The sequence below is a fragment of the Gouania willdenowi genome, chromosome 20 (assembly GCF_900634775.1).
Source record: "Gouania willdenowi chromosome 20, fGouWil2.1, whole genome shotgun sequence".
In the NCBI taxonomy this organism is placed as follows: domain Eukaryota; kingdom Metazoa; phylum Chordata; class Actinopteri; order Blenniiformes; family Gobiesocidae; genus Gouania; species Gouania willdenowi.
Genome location: NC_041063.1, coordinates 12,637,591 through 12,657,978, shown reverse-complemented (window position 1 = coordinate 12,657,978; position 20,388 = coordinate 12,637,591). Strand labels below are relative to the sequence as shown.

Here is a 20,388-nt window from a genome sequence, read left to right as displayed (position 1 = left end):
GGATGTCTTATTTCACTACAATCGTAGCCAGCTCTTCACTGTGGTCTGCCAGAGCCAAAACAGCATTTTGCTGGATGCTGGGTACCTTGTCCAACATGAGAGGATGCAACTGGTCTCTTGGAGGTTTTTTATGTTTTGAGGGTTGTTTGACAAATCGGAATTTGTTTGCACAAATTGCAGTGTTGACTTCTGGTAATGGTCAAAGGCTTCATGATCTGTCATTGATTCTTGGTGAGTTCTCTTTATTTTGTCTCAAAATCGTTTCTCCAATTTCTTGTTTAGGCAAAGGACTTTAAGATGAGTGGCTGCTTATAAGAACCCTTGACTTCTTCTTTCTTCGTTCTTGGGGGTGGGCCCCTGTGGCATGGGGGTGGGGTGGTATTGTTAGCATCTGCCCTGGGAATGATGCTGGGTTATGTTGCCCCTCAGGATAGTGCTATTTGTGGGGGGTAGCGCCCACTGTCCTGGCAGGTAAGGGAGCAGTGGGCCACCTGGTAGTGCTGTCTTGCTGTTTGTGGGTCGATCGGTGGGTGGGTGATCCTGGGTGACCATAGCTCGGGGCTGCATATCTGCGTCAGGTGCGAGTCTTTGATGTGTCTCTTTCTCACGGGAACAGCTGTCTTTCGGTCGTGCTGATATGGGACGTTGCCTTAGCGCTCGTGCTTTCTAGTCTGCGACGGGGCAGAGAATTAAGAAGCCACGCAGGCTTGACCTATAAGGACAGTTTTTGATAAGAGAAAGAAAGGAGTGAACAAAAGTGTATTGCTGGAAACATTTCCAGTTATAATGCTTTCATATGGTCTATGGAGATGTTGAAATTCACAAGTGTTGATACTGTTTATTTCAGCTTTTCAGGATTTGTTGAGGTCTGACTTTTATTGTGTTTTGCAAAATATGTTGACAACGATAGGGAGTGCTATTTTGGTGATCATACAATGAATGGTTATTGATTTGTATTGAAGGCTAAGCAAACATTAAGTTCTAAACCTAAAAAAGCAGGATGTGGTGTAAGATGATGACATCAGTCACATGAGTAGTTCCAGGGACAATCACTTGGGTGATGTTACATAGCGGGTGTGTATGAAAGGCTGGAACAAGAAGCACAAGACAGTTCATTTTTAAAATCTTTATTCTTTTTCTGCTGCCTGGTACCAAATGGTCCACGGCCCAGAGGTTGGGGACAATGGGATTAGGATGGATTAGGGTATCTCTGTCATTTTGTTGCTGTTTCATCTAAATGGAGAAAGACAATGAAACTAAAACAAAGCAGAAATTGATAAACTGTACGGAAATGATGCAGAAATGGTTACGCTATTTATTTTCTGATATGGAATTAAGAACATTTTGAAAAGATAATCAGAGACCATAGTTTAGCCTGTTGGATGTTCTCCTGCCTGGCATACATGAGACCTGATTTAAACCTCACCCTGGGCTCTCTTATTATCAAACTTGTTTTGAACAGCCTTTGATTACCCCTGCTAAGGTGTTCAAAAAAAAAAAATCAAACTGTTTTTGGCGCGACCCTTCTTTCAAGAGCAATTTTTTTTTATTATTACATGGATGATTAAATAAATTCTAGGAGAGTACTTTTCATTTTTTTTTTTAATGGAAAAAAAGACCAAGGATACAATCCTCAATTTCCTTTCAAAGTAAAGGGTGAGCTGCACCTGGATAAAACTAAATGATTTTGGAATACTACTTCATCATATAATTATTATTAAATTTACTTTGACAATAAGAGGTAAGTAAGGGCATCACTACTCTGTCACTGTTTTGAAAATCCAAGTTTAATAGTTCATGTTTGTTCATTTCTGAAGAATGTATGTGTGTATATTTTACAAAGATCTCGCTCGCTTCCAATCCTACACCAGTATCACATGTTTGGGTTTGGTTTCCCTTAAACCCCAAAAAACCAACAACCAACTGCTTCAAACCATCCTTGCATGGTTCTACCTCATGATATGGTCAAAAGCTGGATTTCATTGCAACGTCCCATCACAAATGGAGGAAGTCATTCGTTTGCAAACACTCAAGTATGACCTTCAGCTTGCTGCCCTATCCTCCATCCATCTCTCTACAAAGTCCAAAGAGATCAGTTTCCAATCCTGGGCATTTCTGGAACCGGCAGAAAAGATAAAAACATGGCAGTGGGTTTAACTCACGTCGCTCTTTGCGACCTGCATAATCCACCAAGATTGTTCCTCAGATATGAATAATGACCCACTTACAAACGTTTTAAAAAAAGAGGATCATTTGGGCACAGTAAGGGAGGTAGCAATAAGACTTTAAGCAGGCAAAAAAGGCAATTGATGTTTAACAAAAAATGTCATTTTCCCTGAAGAACTTTTTAAGTGTTTTTACTTGACAAAGAACGTTTACAAATGTCAGTGCGTGTGATGCTGAATGCAGTCTTTATGTCACTCCGGTTCTTCTCCTGGCAACCATCCAAACAGCCTTTGCTCCACTAAATGCAAGTGATGTTGCTGGAGGGAGAGACGAAGACTTGGGGAGGGGGGGGGGGGCATCTTAATATATCTATGTCGTATTATTTCATCACGGATAGAGAAATCTCATTAGTTCCCGGCCGAATTCCAAGAAAAAAGGTTCATGTTATGTGGTTGCTTGTTCATGAAAAAAAGACAGGATCCGTCAGAGCCAGTGAATTTTTAAACTGTTGGTGCAGCATCTTAGGTAGCCGCTCAAGTATCTGGAACAGAATATATTTAGTAATTGCTTGTGATTTATTCAAAGGTAGTCGAGCAGCCGACTGGGCTCCACTAGATTTATATTTCTTTCCTTGATGGGAAAAATCTAAACTTCTTAGTATATATAGGCTGAGTTGAAAGAAGCCACAACAAAAAAAATAAATCCTTATTCACATACCCTTCACACTCACACAAACACAACTGCCCTTGACACATGGTTTAAAATACAAGGGAGGACATCAGGTAGAATATCTAGCTGCCTGCACTGATTGTTCCTTGATTTCCAGAACAAACCTAACATCATGCACATACAAACACAAAGTAACATCTGCAGCACACCGAGGCACATCCATTTGTCATGCTCTGTAGCCCTCAATCCTCATAGCACATGAATCCAGGCCAGGACGAGAGAAAGAAATGCGGCAGAGAACACTTTTGTAAAGTAAAGGGCAAATACAAAACTTGCAAGTAATGTTTCCTCATCCTCACGTTGGACACAAAATATAGCAGCAGATGGCCTCAACCTTTTATTTTCCAAATATAGAAATATAATAGGTATTAGGAAAAACACATTTTTCTACAATCAAAATTAAATAAATAATTTTCCAAACACCCAATTTTGAAAGGTAATAAAAAAATTGTTGTTTTCTAAGTCCAGGCTTACAACACATCATTCCATATCACACCCGTGTAAAGCAGCAACTAGTCTACATGAACTAACTCAGCATACAAACAACACAAAGGATGCAAGGCACTAAAAGGCAAGTTCTGCATGAGAAGACACTCAACAGGTGTTTGCTGTTACTGATCATATCTACGTCACATCTCATTAAATACCCCTGTGTGTAAAGTCCATTAATTGACAAATATAGCTTCCTCAAGACCATTCATGATGATGAAATTACGCTCAATAGAACCATTCAACTACACCTGCTCTAATTTAACTGCATTCAGACAGGCATTAGACACAGTTTAAACTGAGTATATATCTTTATTTAAGTCTAGATGAGAGCAAAAAGGCTTCCTAGGTGCATTCTGGTCAACTAAATGATGAATTAACTTACATCGGTTGTTACGGCGCTTCCTCTTATACCAGGTCATAATGTTGCGGTCCAGCGTTGCGCTCAGTCAGACACAATGTGTGGTTTGTGAGGAGTTTGTGAGGCTCAGTTTGACCCGACAATGAGAACTGAGTCTCACACTGAGCAGTGAAGGTGCCTCTTCAGAGAGGAACAAACCAAACAGGGATGGAGAGGGGGTGGTGGAACAAACCAAACAGGGATGGAGAGGGGGTGGTGGAACAAACCAAACAGGGATGGAGAGGGGGTGGTGGAACAAACCAAACAGGGATGGAGAGGGGGAGTGGACTCAATGCTGCTCAGCTGCACATTCAGGAAAATACCAAGAAGCAAATGGAAAAAAAAAGATCACTACTTCTTATCAATGCTACCTGTGATTTATGTGTCTTTTGTTCATTTGATATTAGGAGCAGGGTTGGGGTCAGTTACATTTTTCAATTTCAATCACGTTTTCAATTACCCATGTTCAATTATAATTCAATTACGATTATTTTTTTCATCCTCAGAAAGTCATGACAATTATGTTCTCAATTACTAAAGTTCAATTACAATTAATCATAATTACTGAGCCTGAAATAAATAAACTACTAAAAGTTAACCTTTATTTTGTGTTAACTTTCTGTTAGCATCTCTTATGATAACGGCTCCTAAATCAGCTGTAAAATACACTAAAAAGAAATACCAAATTTCTTTCCTATCTATTGGTTACCTTGTTAGGCTTCCTAATCAATGAAAATATAGGTTTTAATATTTTTGTTGTTGGGAGTCTATGCGTTTTTGTGTCAGAACACCCCTGGATTTACATTTTTTTCAAAATGTTAAAATGTGGGAAAGCGTGCTATGGAACATATTTTAATAATTGTTAACTCGCTAGACTTAGGGAACCAATGTTCTAGACAAAGTTAGGGGTTTAGGAGAGCCCACTGTTCCGCAAATGAAAAAAGCATATGAAATTATGGAGAGGATACTTATGGTATGAAGAGGGGGTACACATGTTTGCAAAAATGCAAAGGGTCTACGTGGGAGGCACTGACCATACCAGTACTATTTCTGTTTTGCAAATGTTAAGAGATAAAATAAGTGATGTTTATTAATGTTGACAAAGTATAACTGTGCTTTGAACGTGTTTCCATTGAAGATTGTTTTGGGCAGAAGCCTTGTAATTCCTGTGAAATCTCATCCCGCGAGACTTTGCTGCAGGGAGATGGATGCTCCAAACCTCCTTATAACACTTCATATTCCTTTGTTGTTTGTCTAACGCGGCAGTAATAATTTACACGGCCAGATTACGTACAAAGTCAATGGGAAGATGCGGTAAGGGGCAAATTCTTCTCGCGGTTTGATTTGAGTGGCAACAGCATTGGCCGCGGCATGCACCCTCCCATTCGTCATTCGCTTGAGTTGGAAATATTAAACTCCAGTGAATGTTTGGCATGACGCACACGCAGGCGCAAAAACCAATGAGAGTCCTTGTTGTCAATGACGTCAGGCCGTCAATGGGGAAACCGGTCTTTTCCCCCATTTTAGCATGGAGGAGAAAATAATCGTTGTGGTGTGACCACCCGGAGCTCTGTCTTTTTTTTTTTTTTTTACCGGGACCGGACCACGAAGGATTTGGTGTAGCTCCTAAAGAAAACAGTGAAAATCACAAAGTTGGATGCGTCACTGATTAACCTGGTGAATCCAGGAACGCCGGCGTTCTTCAGCTTCCACAGAAGGTGAAGACCAGCAATTATACGTGGGAGTTTTGCTGGCACACTTTTTATGTTCACTTAGACGCGCATATGAAGTGAATATGGGGAAGAAGTTTTTCGATCCTGCGTTAGCTTTCCCGCGGTGCCCGTGTCACAAAAATTTGCGGCGCGTCCTGTGTGAACGTATCAGTATGCTTAGAAATGCCTAGGTCTGCTCTTCTGTTTAACAACATGTTTTCTTGGAGAGAAGTGGTCATGTGACCAGGTACGTCACGTCATGTGACGTGTGTTTGCGGAAAAAGTGCTTCCGTGGAGCTTTTGCTAAACATTTCAATGTCGAAACATCTGAAATTCCTCCTCCTGAAAGAGTAAAAACTTTTTAGCAATATTTGAGCGTTTTTTCAAACTTCAGGTGTTTACATTACAAGTTTTTATTGCGTTATTTAGATTTTGCGCATTTACAAGGGTAATGGCCACCCTGACCTTCATCTTTTTTCACTCAAGCCTGCTTTTGTGCACTCGGTTTTTTTTTGGTTGGTTGGTTTAACCCATATATTTAAAGCCATCTATACTTTTCTATTGTACACACTGCATAAATTGACCTTTTTATACATCTAACACTCAGAGTGCACACCTTCCCCTTAACAGGCTCTCTTCCCTTTGGTTCCCAATAGATACCAGTCTGACATAATCTTTGTAAACACAGGAAAGGCTCAGAGCTGGTCTCTGATCTACTTGCATCTTTATCCTAAACTCATCTATTACCCCAAATGTCCATCTATAAAGGTTTTTTGACAGTGTGAATACATTTGTTTTTTAGGAAAACCAGTGGACACGCATATCATCAGCAGGACTGAAAACAATAAATGAATGATAAGAGTTACCGTTAATGTCTGTTTTCTATTCTTCCATCAACGCCCCTGCACACTAAAGAAAAAGGTACCGTAGATCTCATTGTACTTGCAAAGGAGATGCTGTTGCTATGGAGACAAAGATGAGCAACAGGATAGATGTTGATTATGAGAAACTTATTCCGTTGGGAGATTTTGTTGGTTTGTGGGTTAAATACTCAATGGACCCTCTTTTTGTACTAAGTAATGAGTTATACAGAGAGTTGGCTAATTTTATTTTAATCGACAAGCAAAAGTTTGATCAATAGTATCTCCGTGTTGAATCTGCTCTTACCTGTCTGAATGTGGATGAGATTTTAGATATGTTTGGTAAATTAAAACCAAAAAACACGGTTCTCTAATGGAAAGCCCTTCACATGCAGGTACACAAGTACAGAAGACGGCAAAAACAAACAAAAAACACAAAACAATCCAAAATCAGGAAGAAAAAACCTTGTTCCAAAGTGTTTTTGCGACATTTTTTTGCCCATGATAATAAGGTAAAAAAACAGCATTTATTTGCACCACTCTGTACAGTCTTCCTTTCAAGGCCTTAATAGCCAACATAAAATGATTAAGGTGACATCGTCCACTTTATATGAAAAGGTATGTTATCAAAATAAACGCCCCTTCGTGTATACGGTTGTATGACCTTGTGGTTCATGGAAAGTGTTTCATCTTGAGAATTCTCTGGGTTTTTACTTCTTTGGCAAGTTGCAAAGCACTGCTGCTCATATATTGGTACGCTATCCTTTATAACAGAGGTTCTCAACTGGTCTTACCTTCATGGGACCCACATTTTGCCACAGTCATTAAAACGCAACCCACCTTTGTTTATAGAATTCAACCAACCAAATTTAGTTTTTCAAAAATAGCTGTTGAAAACACTCATATATATATATATACAGTTTCTTCCTGTGTCTGGAAGAGTTTATGAAGAAGATGAGAATGTTTGACAAGGGAAGAAACAAGGTTTGATGTAAAATTATCTGTGTTCAAATCAGGGGACGGATCTGGATAAGCATAATGCTTTTTTCCATCGCCCTTTCCGGCATGCAAAATGACAAAAACAAAAAAAAAAAATGTGATTCTGCTCTGAATGTCAAAATGAATTTCTGTGATTGCAACCATGTCGGAAATGAACTGAATAAATAAAATAAATAAAAATAAATATATATATATATATATACAATCTTTTTTTAAAACATAAATCTATATATTTATAAAGATTTTAGTATTATCATGTACCATCCTTGACCTGGACCCTTCTATATGGATTTATACATATTTTATATAAAGACAAGACCAGCATGTTAGACATTAAGTATTTATTTGTTTTTGACCAGTTGTCCGCGACCCACCCAGTACAGGTCTGCGACCCACTTTTGGGTCATGACCCACCAGTTGAGAATTGCTGCTCTATAAGACTTGTTTTGACATTACTGAAATGCGCATTATAAAGTGTATATACAGTGTTTTTTTTTGGTTTTTTTTTAATCATTTTTGTGGTTCTTAATTTGAAACAAAACCCTTTTAAGTCATGGGAAACATTGTGATTTGTTGGAATATATTCTTTTTTAAAAATGTGGTTTTTATTATAATTGTGAATAGTTTAGTTTGTTTTCTTTTCAATCAAATATTCATTGTTTTTTATTTATTTATTTATTACAGATCACGAGTTATTGGTAAAAAGATTTCACTGCTACAAAACAATTTCTGTTCTTTTGCTTAAAAACACAACAGTGAACATTGTTTAAATCCATGTCTTATGTACCACAGGGCTGAGAAATGTGCTTTATCTCATCCAGATCTCTAACGTACAGTAGGTCTAGAAATAGATGATTACTTATTATTTGTATGTCAAACGAAAACCCAAAACAAAATCCCTGTACAATCCATTACACCTTCGCTGAAGGTAACTTGCTCTGCATTTGACTGTCATTGAAAATACATGGCCTGTTAACAAACGACCCTCATTAAAGCTTGGACAGAGGGAAGCTGAAAATGCCCCAGGGAAAGATTTTCTACATGATGGATAGAAATCTGCTCCAGCCTTCACATCTCATTGGCCCATGACTTACAGCCTGTCTGAGCTCATTAGACAGGCACTGCTTGTGGCACTGAGTGATCGCAAAAGCATCTTGTGTCACCCACTGCAGTAGCTCGGCACATCAGGTCATAAGATTACCTCATTTTAACAATATTGTGCACTAGTTTTCATTTCAACATAAATTATCTATAAAGTATATAAGGCACCGACAATATCCAACCAATGACTGGACAATGACAGTCTTTGCAGGATCTTGATATAGTGACATTACTAAGATATAATAATGTGTTTATACAAGTTAAATCTAACAGTGGAAAATACAACACTGCCAATAGAACTAACAACAGCTGGATTAACCTTGACGTAGAGACAAAACAAGCTGCAAACTTGTGTGTCCAAAAGAGACATTCCCGAGTGGTGACATTATGGATGAAAAGGGAAAAACCTTCCAAACACCTTCGAAAGAGGAACTATTCTTGAACTGGAGGAATGCTAACAACGTCTGGCAGGGAACAAGGCCAACACGAACAACGATAGAGAGGAGGAGGAATAAAAACAAGACAACACTGACTACAGATGAGAATACACAAAAAAGGACTGTTCAGAACAACTCAAGAATGTTTGACCAGAGAGACATGTAAACCCTTGTAAATTTGCGATGGTAAAACAGGGGACGGGACCCAGATAAGCAAACTGCTTCTCTCGTCTCCTTTTTCGGCATGTACAAAAAAAAAAAAAAAAAAAGTGAATGTAACCATGTCGGAAATAAACTGAATAAATAAATAAATAAAATAAAAATCTTCACTTCAAAATAACTTGATTTTGTGCTCAATATTTGTGAAATTTAGAAGAACCATTTGCAATTTTTTTTCTGAGAAATTGCAGGATTTTAGAAAAACAGAATTTATTTTACTCATAAAAACAGAAACTTTACTCATAAAAATGGGATTTATTTTTCTCAAAAACAAAAAAACTTCACTCATAAAAACTGGATTTATTTTACTCATCAAAACAGAAACTTTATTCATCAAAACAGAAACTTTACTCATCAAAACAGAACCTTTACTCATAAAAACAGGATTTATTTTACTCAAAAACAAAAAAAAAAACTTTACTCATAAAATCAGATTTATTTTACTCATAAAAACAGAAACAATTATTGAAGCGAATGCAATAAGCTTCCGTACTTCTTCACCCCGTTGAAGAAATATGCCTTGAATTTCAATTTTAGTTTTTAAATTTGAAAATGAAAATCAAATACCCACTTGTTTTTTTTGTTTTGTTTTTCAATTTCTTTTTCTGAACAGAAAATTAAATGACCAAAATTAACTTACTGGAATTATTGTGCTTTTATACATTACGCATGTGCTATAATCTTGCACAATGCAGCAGACTTTCTACTGGAGATGCACTCCTAACATCCCAGGGCATCAGCTGCAGAAAATCTCTCTTCCTAGAAAGCTCAGACAACAGCTCTGTGCTAGGAAGGAACATTGCACACTCTAGTGGAAAACACACAGCATGACAGAAATGTGTGGAGTGGACCCAATAATAATCGAGGGTAATATTCACATTTACTATCAGGGAACACCTTTGAACCAAGAATTTTAGGAGGGGATTTTCATCTTGATTTTGATAAATTCAGCACATATTTTCACTTGTGCATAAAACTAATTTAAACTAATTCCACCCTCCTTTCTAAGCTGTACATTCAGGTTTTACTTAAATAGATTCTTTTGGTGTTTAAAAATGTGGAAATAAATAAAAACAGGCAACAACCAAAACACCTTTTCCTTTATCAAAATGTCTTGAAAATGTAAGCAGGCAGGCACCGACTGAAAACAAAATGAATGGCTTCAAGCAAAAGGCTTCCTGCTGAGTTCTCTGTGAAAGCCATTGATTTTCTTGTCATGTCTGATGGCTCTCACCTTGAGAACACTCAAAAAGTTTCCAAAAATAAACATATATTGAACATTTTGCAGCGCAATATTGGCCGTGACTGGATTCTTATGTGCACATGTGTGATTTTTTCTGTATTCAGTGATTATTTACATCTTTTTACCTACTTGTTTTAATTGGCATCACTAACGCCTTCTAGATTATAAACATAAAAATAACATTATTAATGTCTAAATCAGTAGGTCCACATTGAACGTGTTTATAGGCTGCCACTGTAATAAAGACATGTATAGATCACCTATAATAATGGCTATTTTATTCCATTTTTGTTTTTTTTTTTTAGAACAATCCCTCTTTCACTGGAGTCTCTGATGATTTCCATCTACGCATACAAGTCCATTTTAAATTGTTCCAAATGTGTGTTTTTTACGCTACTATTTGCATTATCCGTTCTTAACTCATCGCCTCCCTCTCTTAGATCGCTGCTGGAGACAAACAGTGTCTCTTTTTGCTTCCTGCTCCCTCTCTCCATCTGTCAGGGTCACCAGAGTGCAAAAAAAAAAAAAAAAAAAATCACATTAGGAAGTATTCAAATGCAGAAGCAGAGGCAATTGGTATTCATACAAGCATTAAAGGGTGCCAAATCTAATTCAGCTGTGATGCTATCAGTGCCACAGTCGCTCACCCAGACAGCAGAGATAATGCAAAACCACACAGGGTGGCCAAGGTTAGAAAAATCCAACACACTGACAATAACGTCTCCTGGATGTAATGGAGCCACAAGTCAGTGAGCCACTGAATGATTTTAACCAAAGAGAGGGGGCAGAAGAGAAGTGAGGTGATGGATTTGTCTTTATTCTTTATTCTACATCCTGTATCTGAGATTAACTGGAGATTGGCTGTTTTACAGAGGAAAAAGCAAGCTAAGGAGAATGGAAGTCAGACTCCTTTTTGATAAAGACCTGGAAAAACAGCAGGATTCCAGCCGTTTGGGGACATGGGCGTGCTGCCAATGGGCGCTGCAACCACGCCGCCATGCAGCTGCGGATGGGAGGGGGGAAGAAGATGGCCGACGAGGCATTTGAAGTTGAAGACCTGTAGCTGCGCTGCTGACAACAGCCAGATGACGTGTGGCAAAGTTCAGCATCAACAGTTCCAGGTGGGAATGTAGGGAAGGAGCGGGTGGAGGGAGTGGGGGGTAAGAGCCGCCGTCTGCAGAAACTTCCTGGTGATAAGAGATGAGACAACCTTGGCTGGCTGGGGAGCCGAAAGGAAGATAAGCAATGTGATTTGATACGAGCTATGTCAATTTTCAATAGCCTTCTGTCCTGGGTCTCTCTGCTGTAATCCAATGAGTGGCCTAATTTCCGGGTCTCCAACTTCTCCCAGTTGTTATCCATAACGCGTAGACGATCCAAAAGCAACTCTTGCTTGCTTTTGATATGGATCAACACATGAGTCTGAGTGTTCAGAGCCCTGCTACATCCTTCAGAAATCACTGGCAGCTTTTCCAAAACAGTCGCCAGCGTAGTACGGACTTTTCGATAGATTAGGAAACCACCAGCTCCGATCAGCAGCATGCCTGCTATCATTATTCCAATCATGTAGATGTCCTCCACGTCTTCCACGGAAAGGATGGACAGGCACACAACTCGCCACCTGTTCCAAGGGTCAAGTGCGTATCCAGCCGCAAACGTCCCGCTTGGACATGCAGGTTCACCACCCCCCGGTTCTTTTCGTCCACAATACATAATCACAGTTTTATCAGTTTTTCCACATTGCATTCTCAGACTTTCAGCCAAAAAAGCTCAGATGTAGAAGGGTTGACTTCTGATTGAGAGGTTGGTGGTGCAATTCCATGGATATACAGTACCTGCCCAGGTGTTGACATGTCCATAGGCAAGACACTGAACTCTAAACTGCTCCCAATGGTAGATTAGCGCCTTGCATGGCAGCTCTTTCTCTATTAGTGTGTGAATATTATAATACAAGATATTGTTATTTGGGACTACCAGTTCGTTAGTGGTAATTAAAGCACTGAATAAGTTAAGTGAGGTCCTTTTACTATTTATTTACATTGAAATGATGACTAACAGGTGAGTACAATCTGTGCCTACTTTCAATAGAAGACTATTCATATTCTTCATGATGTTTTTCAGTCCTGTAAAGCTTAACATATATTTGATACAAGCAAGTTTTAAAATTTTTCCATTTCTTTTGTTAAAAAACAGTACAATTTGATTTGTAATTCAACATATTTAAAACGTATGGACATCACAATCACGTGAGTTCCCAAGATGTATTGTTTATAAGTAACAGAAATAATAAGAAAGTAAGGAGGGAACATGCACTGCACAAAACATTACAAAAAGAAAAGCTGTGCTTTGTTCATTCCTATAAATGTATAGTTTAGCTTCTAAAATCATAAATTCTATATATATTATACATACTCTCAATAGTTTCTGACTCTATAGTTTGTTTGGCTGTTTTTGTACTTTGCAATCATTTCTTGCCTCTCAGATATTTACACCCACACAGTACATTATCGGAACCATAATAATACTAAAGATTAGAATGGAAAAAAACTAAATAAAACACTCAAACACATGGGTTCGCAGGAGCGGTTCTTGCACAAACATTGGTCATGGATGCACTAGCATGTCTAGGGCTGTGGGATAAACCACTTTTAGGTGTAACCACTCACTCCTTCCCTCTGTTCACGGCCACCACCATGACACCTAAGCTGGGTGCTGTGTCACCCGCTTCAATTTCTCCACACTTGTCACCAGACTGGCTGAACTGATTACACAACACAATAAGCACAACTATAACATCACATTTCACTCTCACCTTAAAACAGTCGACTCCTACCCTGACTCCCTCTTCCCTGTTCCCTTCCCCCTCACCTTGGTGTAACACTGCCCTCACTTTTTATATTGAAAGTGTCTATTTGTACGGTTGCCGTACGGACAACCCCCGGTGCTACTGCTACGGTTACCAAAATCCAGGGTTAGGTTTGGGGTTAGGTTTTAATCCTATATCGCAACAATTTTTAGGGTTAGGGTGAGGTTTAGTCTTAGTCACGTGACCTAAACTGGCCAAATAGGGACACTGCGTATGGATAAAAGGTCGGTATATTGATACGGCAACCATACGGATAGCCACCGTGGCTATTCATATGGAAACGTATCAATAGACTGCCAGTCCATGCATACATAGTGCCCCTCATTGGCCGGTGTCTATTGATACGTTTCCATATCAATAGACACTTCCGTTTATATTTTTCCTTTAATAAAGTGTTTCTTACTCTTCCTTAGGGAGGGCTGGTGATGGTCAGAATTATGCAATAAAAAAATTAATTGCAATAATAAAACATGCGTTGTCTTAAAAAGAGTGCACTTCATGTAGTGTTGACCTTTGACATCATGTGCAATGTAAAAAATATTAATAAATAAAAAAAAATAGAATAAACACACATCATTTTGAGACAGTAAAAATGGCCCACCTTTGCATAAAACTATTTGGTTGGAAGCGATCAAAGTACTAAACTAAAGTAAGTAGACTTTAATTTAGGAAAGTAAGGCTAACAATTATAACAATAAAGAAAAAAAAACAGGAATAAAAATAAATCTCACAAGGAAAATTATAGGTTATACAGTGCTGATGTAATATTTCCAAAGGAAAAGTTAAAATCTCACCAAAGAAATGTCGTTTTTTACCAAAACAAATTTGAATCTATGAGACAATCCTCTCTCTTCAAATGTGTGTGTCGACGTACATGTGTCATTATTCTGATTTATTTTCATTATAAAAGAAATGTGAAATATTTATTAAGCACAAATTAGTTTTGTTTGAATAGTTTCATTCATAAACTAAATTAAAACGTCCTTTAACTTTAAGTTAACCACAGCAGTACCACCCACTCCCTACCACACAGTGGCACTATGTGCTCATAGAATAAAAAAAGAATAAAAATGGCGTCACATCAGCCCTCATTGAGTTAATGCTCTCCACGTATGAAGATGTGAAACTGATGATGTCTTGACACATCATTTCAAACCAAATGAACACTTGATGAATTCCTTCTATTGTCTTAACCAACCGCTCGTCTCGGCTTCACCTCAAATATCATGAGACCGCTCGTCTTCCTCCACTGCAGCCTATCTCTCCCTGTTAGCTGAGCTGCATAAATACAGACACAGCTTATTAATAATTCTGTCACACAAGTGACACACTTTTCAGCTCAAGTCACTGTACTCAGCAGCGTCACTCCAATATATGGACTTACTTCATTCTGACAACTGAGAGGATCAAGTCTTTGAGCTGATTTATGTCAGTAGACCTAGCAGCCATCTGCTATTACCTATTATTATGTGTAAAATGATAATAAAATCGGTTCTCAATGACCCCACGACCTTAAAATAGGACAAATCGGGTCTGAAAATGGATGGATGAATGATATCTAAATGAGTAAAATACCCTTAAAACATCCTAAACTTCTATTTGTTAAGTTACTGTATTTATTTATTAAAAGAGGCAAATGACACAATAGATTTTGGCACTTCAGTGGAAATTTGTTTTAATACCGTTGGAAAACATAAACACAATAAAACAAAAACAAACAAAAAAGCTATGTACTGTATAACCGTTAAGGATAAATGCAATTCAATTTCATAAAAAAAAAAAAAAAATAGTTTTAATAAAAAATAGCAATTAACTATTTGAATTACTATCTACTACTATATTTACTATCAAAAAATTACAGCTCAGAACTCATCTAATCAGACTTGCTTTTAACTGCTAAAACTATTTATCATTTAACTTTTATTGTTACATTGGCTCTTTGAATTTTCATTATTACATGTACTCTTTTCTTTTTAATGTCTGTACTTTCATTGCAAAGTGTCTGTGAGATTTTTGAAAAGCGCAACGTAAAATAGAGATATTATTTGAAAACGGTTTTCGGAAGTATGTTGGTCAGTCTGTCTGTTTGTTTGTCTGTTTGTGTGCACAATCACTTGAAAAGTTATGAACGGAGTTTGATGAAATTGTCAGGAAATGTTGATAATGGGTCAAAAAACAGCTGGTAAAATTTTCTGGCTACCGAAAAAAAAAAAAAAAATGGATATATATCCCCTTAATTTTCCCATCCACACTGTGGAACTCTTGTTAAACATTGTTTTAGAACACTGATGATGTCACCAACATTGAGGTCATCAGTGTACGATCATGTACACAAACAGACACACACACAAACACAAACAGACTGACCAACATACTTTCGAAAACCGTTTTCGTTGTGGAACAGTGTCTCCATGGAAACGTACGAATCCGATTGGTCGTATTCGAAAGTCTGCGCTAAACGAGCGCGGGTTCATTTTCCATTTTGTTTTAAATAGTTTTTCAGGAGATAAAAGTAATTAGATCACAATAAGGTATGTTCAATTCTTCTATAACCATACTGTATATTTGTTAACCCCCCCCCCCCACAATATTATGTATGTATATTATATTAGTTTTATATAATCTGCACACTTGAAAGGCTATAAAGTGCAGCTGATTGGACATTTAATTCAAGTTTACATTTAATAACATCATTAAAAATAAATGAAATCTGGCAGTTTTTAATAGTCTACAGATAAAGTTATTGCAGTTAATAAACAGAACATAATCATGAATGTGTATTAGGGATGTGGCTGTTGATTGGTTAAGAGGGTGCAGACCTGCATCCTAACACAGGAACTGTGAATCTGTGCAGGGTGAATCCTCATTTGTGATGGATGGATGGATGGATGGAGGGAGGGATGGATACAACAGCATTAAAGACAAGAACAAAGATTTGACAGTTCATCAGTATATCACGGTGCTAAAACACATACACCAACTCAGGCGTTCAATTGTTAAGATACACACGCATATACACACACACATTAAAATGTGCATCTGCACTATATGAGAATATTCTCCACCGCCCTGGGGAGGACCTGTATATTGTTGCTTGGAGGCAGCATTATAAACGTGTGCTCCCCTGAGGCAGCCCATAATAGAGCAGGATCCTATTTACCAATATGAAACTGTAAACTAGAAAGTTATGTTTGAAACACCCTGTAAATACATATCCTTTTCAGCTTCATACAACCATTAATTTCACTTTACAAGTTGTGCACTCCTTACTCCTCCACCAAGGCTGATGCTTATCGGTTAATAAAAATGTGTGAACAAGCTATGAGGAGTTGTCAAGGTCAGGACTGTTCGTCAAAGCACCTCCTATCTATCTCTAGTAGTCCAAAGCCCCAGAGGTGCATCACACAGCTTCCCTTTGACTCTCTTCCTCAGAGAAAGCTCACAGGAAACATAAATGTGCTAACTTTTTCTTCCTCCACAGATACAGGTTATGTTGTCTGCTAAGTAGAGCAGAATCCTAAGTTGTGTTTTATGTCCCTTGATGCAATACATATCAAACTAAAGGTCTTTCAAAGCATAAAATATGGCCCTTGGTTTTGCCTACTTGCCTAGTCGGTAAAACTTGGTAAAGCTCAGTTCCAGATTTTTAATAAGTGTATATAGAGTTTTCTGCAGGTAGCACACACAGGGAGAGTTTCAGATTCATGCTAGGAGGGGGCAAAAGAAAAATATGAATTAAATATATAGACCAGAGATGGGCAACTTCTATCAGAGCAGGGCCACAAAAATGTGATCATCTTATCTGAGGGCCACATTATCAACATTCATGTAAGCATTTAGAATAAACAACAATCCGAGCATTAATACAGGAAAGAAGAAATGGTTTTGTCTTTGTGGTCCTTTATTTGTGGATTTTCTTTTTTTTTCTTTTTACTTTTTAGACATTTTGTGAGTTTTTGAATTCATGTTGTCAATATGGTGAATTTTTGTAACGTTTTTGTGTGTTTTTCCGAGTCATTGTGTGTCTTTTTGTCATTGTCATTTTCTGTATTTTTCTGTCATTGTGTAATCGCGTTGGCATTTTGTGGGTCTTTGAAGTCCTTTTGTATGTGTTGTTGTTTTTGTAGTCATTTTGTGTTCAAGTGGTTGTTTAGTGTCTTTGTCATCATATTGTGTTTTTTTGTTGTTGACAATTTGTGCCTTTTGCTGTCATTTTTTGTGTTTCTGGAGTTTTGTGTGTTATGTTGGGCTTCATATATACTTCATATAACTTCCAACCTCAATATTTACACGCCGACCACAATGTGTGTAACATATACAATAATGCAAAAATGATTTGTAACTACAAAAACTTGCGTTGACGTGTCGTTTAATGTTGTAAACTGATTATAAAATCAGGCCGGCGGCCGCTATCTGCTTCCTTTTTGCTACAGTACCACACATGAACTGCTGGGAGTCTCGCTTCACCATTTACATCGTGAAGAAAAATTGCGCAACAGAAAAGAACCAACCTAAAGTCTCAAAAGTTTGTCACCATTTCACTGAAAACGCATACTACACACCTGAGGTAGAACTAATATCTGTGACATGAAACTAACGGTAATATATTAGAACCAATTTATATTATCATCATTTGTATAAATTATATTAAGAATTTTGGGTGTACCCCTGCCTAGCGTCCAGTGTGAGCCGGAGATAGGCACTGGCAGACCCCCGCGACCCTGAAAACAGGAACAAGCAGGTCTGAAAATGGATGGATGGATATTAAGAATTGTATTTTTCCAAATGAATTTGTCAAAACTGTAGTAAAAAGTTTTGACCACTGCGGGGGCAATGCCCCCCGCCACCCTGCAAACTCTGATAATTTACAGTATCGATGTGCTACCATACTCATTTATTTTACAAAAACATTAAAGTTATGACGCTGTCAAGTCTAATCCAAGTTGAGATTCACTCGTAAAACCCACTAATCAAATCTACGAGGAAAATAAAACTTTTTTCAGTGATAATCTTAGTTAGAAGAAGTCATTCTCTTTTATAGATCTGTGTCATTAAAGCCAAACCCATTCTAAATCAGGAGCCACTAATGAAGAGAAAGAAGAGAAAAGGCATTTCAGAATAAGAGAGATCATGTAAAAGTGGTTGGAATATGAGGGCAGTGTATTGGACACTTTGGTTAATGGCTGCATTTTCAATCAGAATAATGTTCAGATCTTTTGTGAGGAACAAATCGGTGTCCTCTCAGTTGTGGAAAATTGGTTCTAGCGTCTCCCTAAAATAGCCACTGGCTCTAAGCCTGAGAAGGCCAAAGTGACCAGTTATCACATGCACCGCTGCCCTCAACAGTTTTCCAAGTACTTAGAAATGGTTATGACCCAACTGTAAACTGGAGCTGGATGGCAATGTGGAGGTTTACTCTTGGCTGAGGAAGTGTTGACTGCAATAAATATCAGGTAATTAAGTGCCACTGTGCTTTGTATGACCTTTACTGGACAGTGGAGGAATCCCAGGACTGGAAGAACTGGGTGTGTCCCAGTTTAATTCTTACATTGACAACTGGAGGCAATAAGTCGCAAGCTTGAAGGTTTGCAGCGTAATTAAAATGAAGGAATGAGGATAGGGCGTAGCCAAAGTGAGGAAGTGAAGAAATGGAAGGAGAGCAAACGCTAAGCCAAATAAGGAGATGTTAGTGAGGAAGTAAACACGTGAAAGAACAAAACACAGCCCCCGGCGAGGTTCTGAGTTGTTTTTAATGCTATTTTGTTTGTTCTGTCCATCTTCATTCAGGGGGCAAAGTCGCCACTGAGTCTGTCACAGTGATTCTTAATTCATGCACTAAGCAGGGGGAGTCAGCAGGGTTACACAGAAGAGCCCTGTGAGCACAAGTCCACAGAAAACGCTGTAGGGTTGCAGTAATTATCACTGCACGTGTAATCACAAGTCACGAACCATTACTCACACAATACGTCACCTTTTAAAAGCCCGGATTTCTCTTTGGTTTCTCCGCCTGAGGAGCACATTGATAATTACAGCACGAATTAGGAGACAGATCAATTATTATGAAGTGTTAAAGGGCAGATTTTCCATTCCGATGAGGTTGTGTGTCAGATGAGTTGGGGAAGTCTGCCTGTTTGGCTGATGCTCTGTGAAGAGGTTGCACTGCAGCGGTCTCTGTCATGGCGAGGCTGTGCACCTGCTGAGAGCAAACAGCTTTTCTAGCCGAAGCCTTATCTCTCAGCGTGCGTTAGCAGAACATCTGTAAGAACACTAATCCTATACAAAAAAGCTCATTAGAGCCTATATAGTACATAGCAGACACATAAAGTCAACGAAAGGACACATCTCTTCACTTAATGTGCCTAATCCAAATGTGTTTTTTAATCAAGACAATATAGATCTCTATATTGTATGATTTAAAAGAAAATATAATATTTCAAACTTTCCTAAGACTAATTCACTTTTTGTGACAACATCAAAAATTTAAACTACTCCCTGTGTCCCTGCCGCTTCCAATCATCAGTGTGCTAGCTAGCTAGCTGGCTGGCTAACCTCATATTAGGCTTGAATGAGTATTGGCTAAGAACAAACAAACACATCCTCTTAAAGCTAGGGTAGGCGATTTTCTCCAGATACACCCTTTACATTTTTTGTTGAAATTGTCTTTATGTCCTGACAGAAAGTCAGATTTTTTGTGCTCTGAAAAAGGAACAAAGAAAAACTGTAGCAGCTGTAAACCTTTAATAACTTCAACCAATGGAAAACAAACAAACCATTTTTTTTTAACCAATCAGGTCTCCCTGTCTCCCTGCTTGTTCTCGGTCCCTCACATGCACGAGTTCAACATACAAGATGATAAAGTTAATTGTTTACTTACTGCTGAACAAGACATTAGACAACAACGTTTCTACACAATACAAGCGATGAGCTGAGCTTTGCGCATGCATGTGAGTGAGACTGAGCACAGGGGGGAGGGGGGAGGGAGGTAAAGGCGGAGCCATTGGGGAGGCTACATTCAAAATCATGCTATCTTTTGAAAATCGCCTACCCTACCTTTAACGTCCAGGGCATCCATTTTTTTGTGATGTTAAAATTGTTTCTTTTTCTACATTAAAATTATGAACTAAACATTTATCTTTTTATTAAAGCAGAACTAAGTAACTTGCGCTT

At 38.2% G+C, this 20,388-nt stretch overlaps 1 protein-coding gene across 3 annotated transcripts in view; it reads right to left on the bottom strand.

The window, feature by feature from the left end:
- Window positions 1-20,388, bottom strand: part of LOC114454366 (RNA-binding Raly-like protein) — a 143,416-nt gene that overhangs the window by 28,717 nt on the left and 94,311 nt on the right. Inside the window, exon 1 of one of the 3 annotated variants that reach the window (XM_028434795.1) lies at window positions 3,770-3,913. The exons of the other annotated variants lie outside the window; for them this stretch is intronic. Coding sequence (XP_028290596.1) covers window positions 3,770-3,806 — 37 coding nt within the window. The 5' untranslated portion in view covers window positions 3,807-3,913. Of the gene's footprint in view, window positions 1-3,769; window positions 3,914-20,388 lie in introns of those variants that run through there. 3 annotated transcript variants of the gene reach the window in all.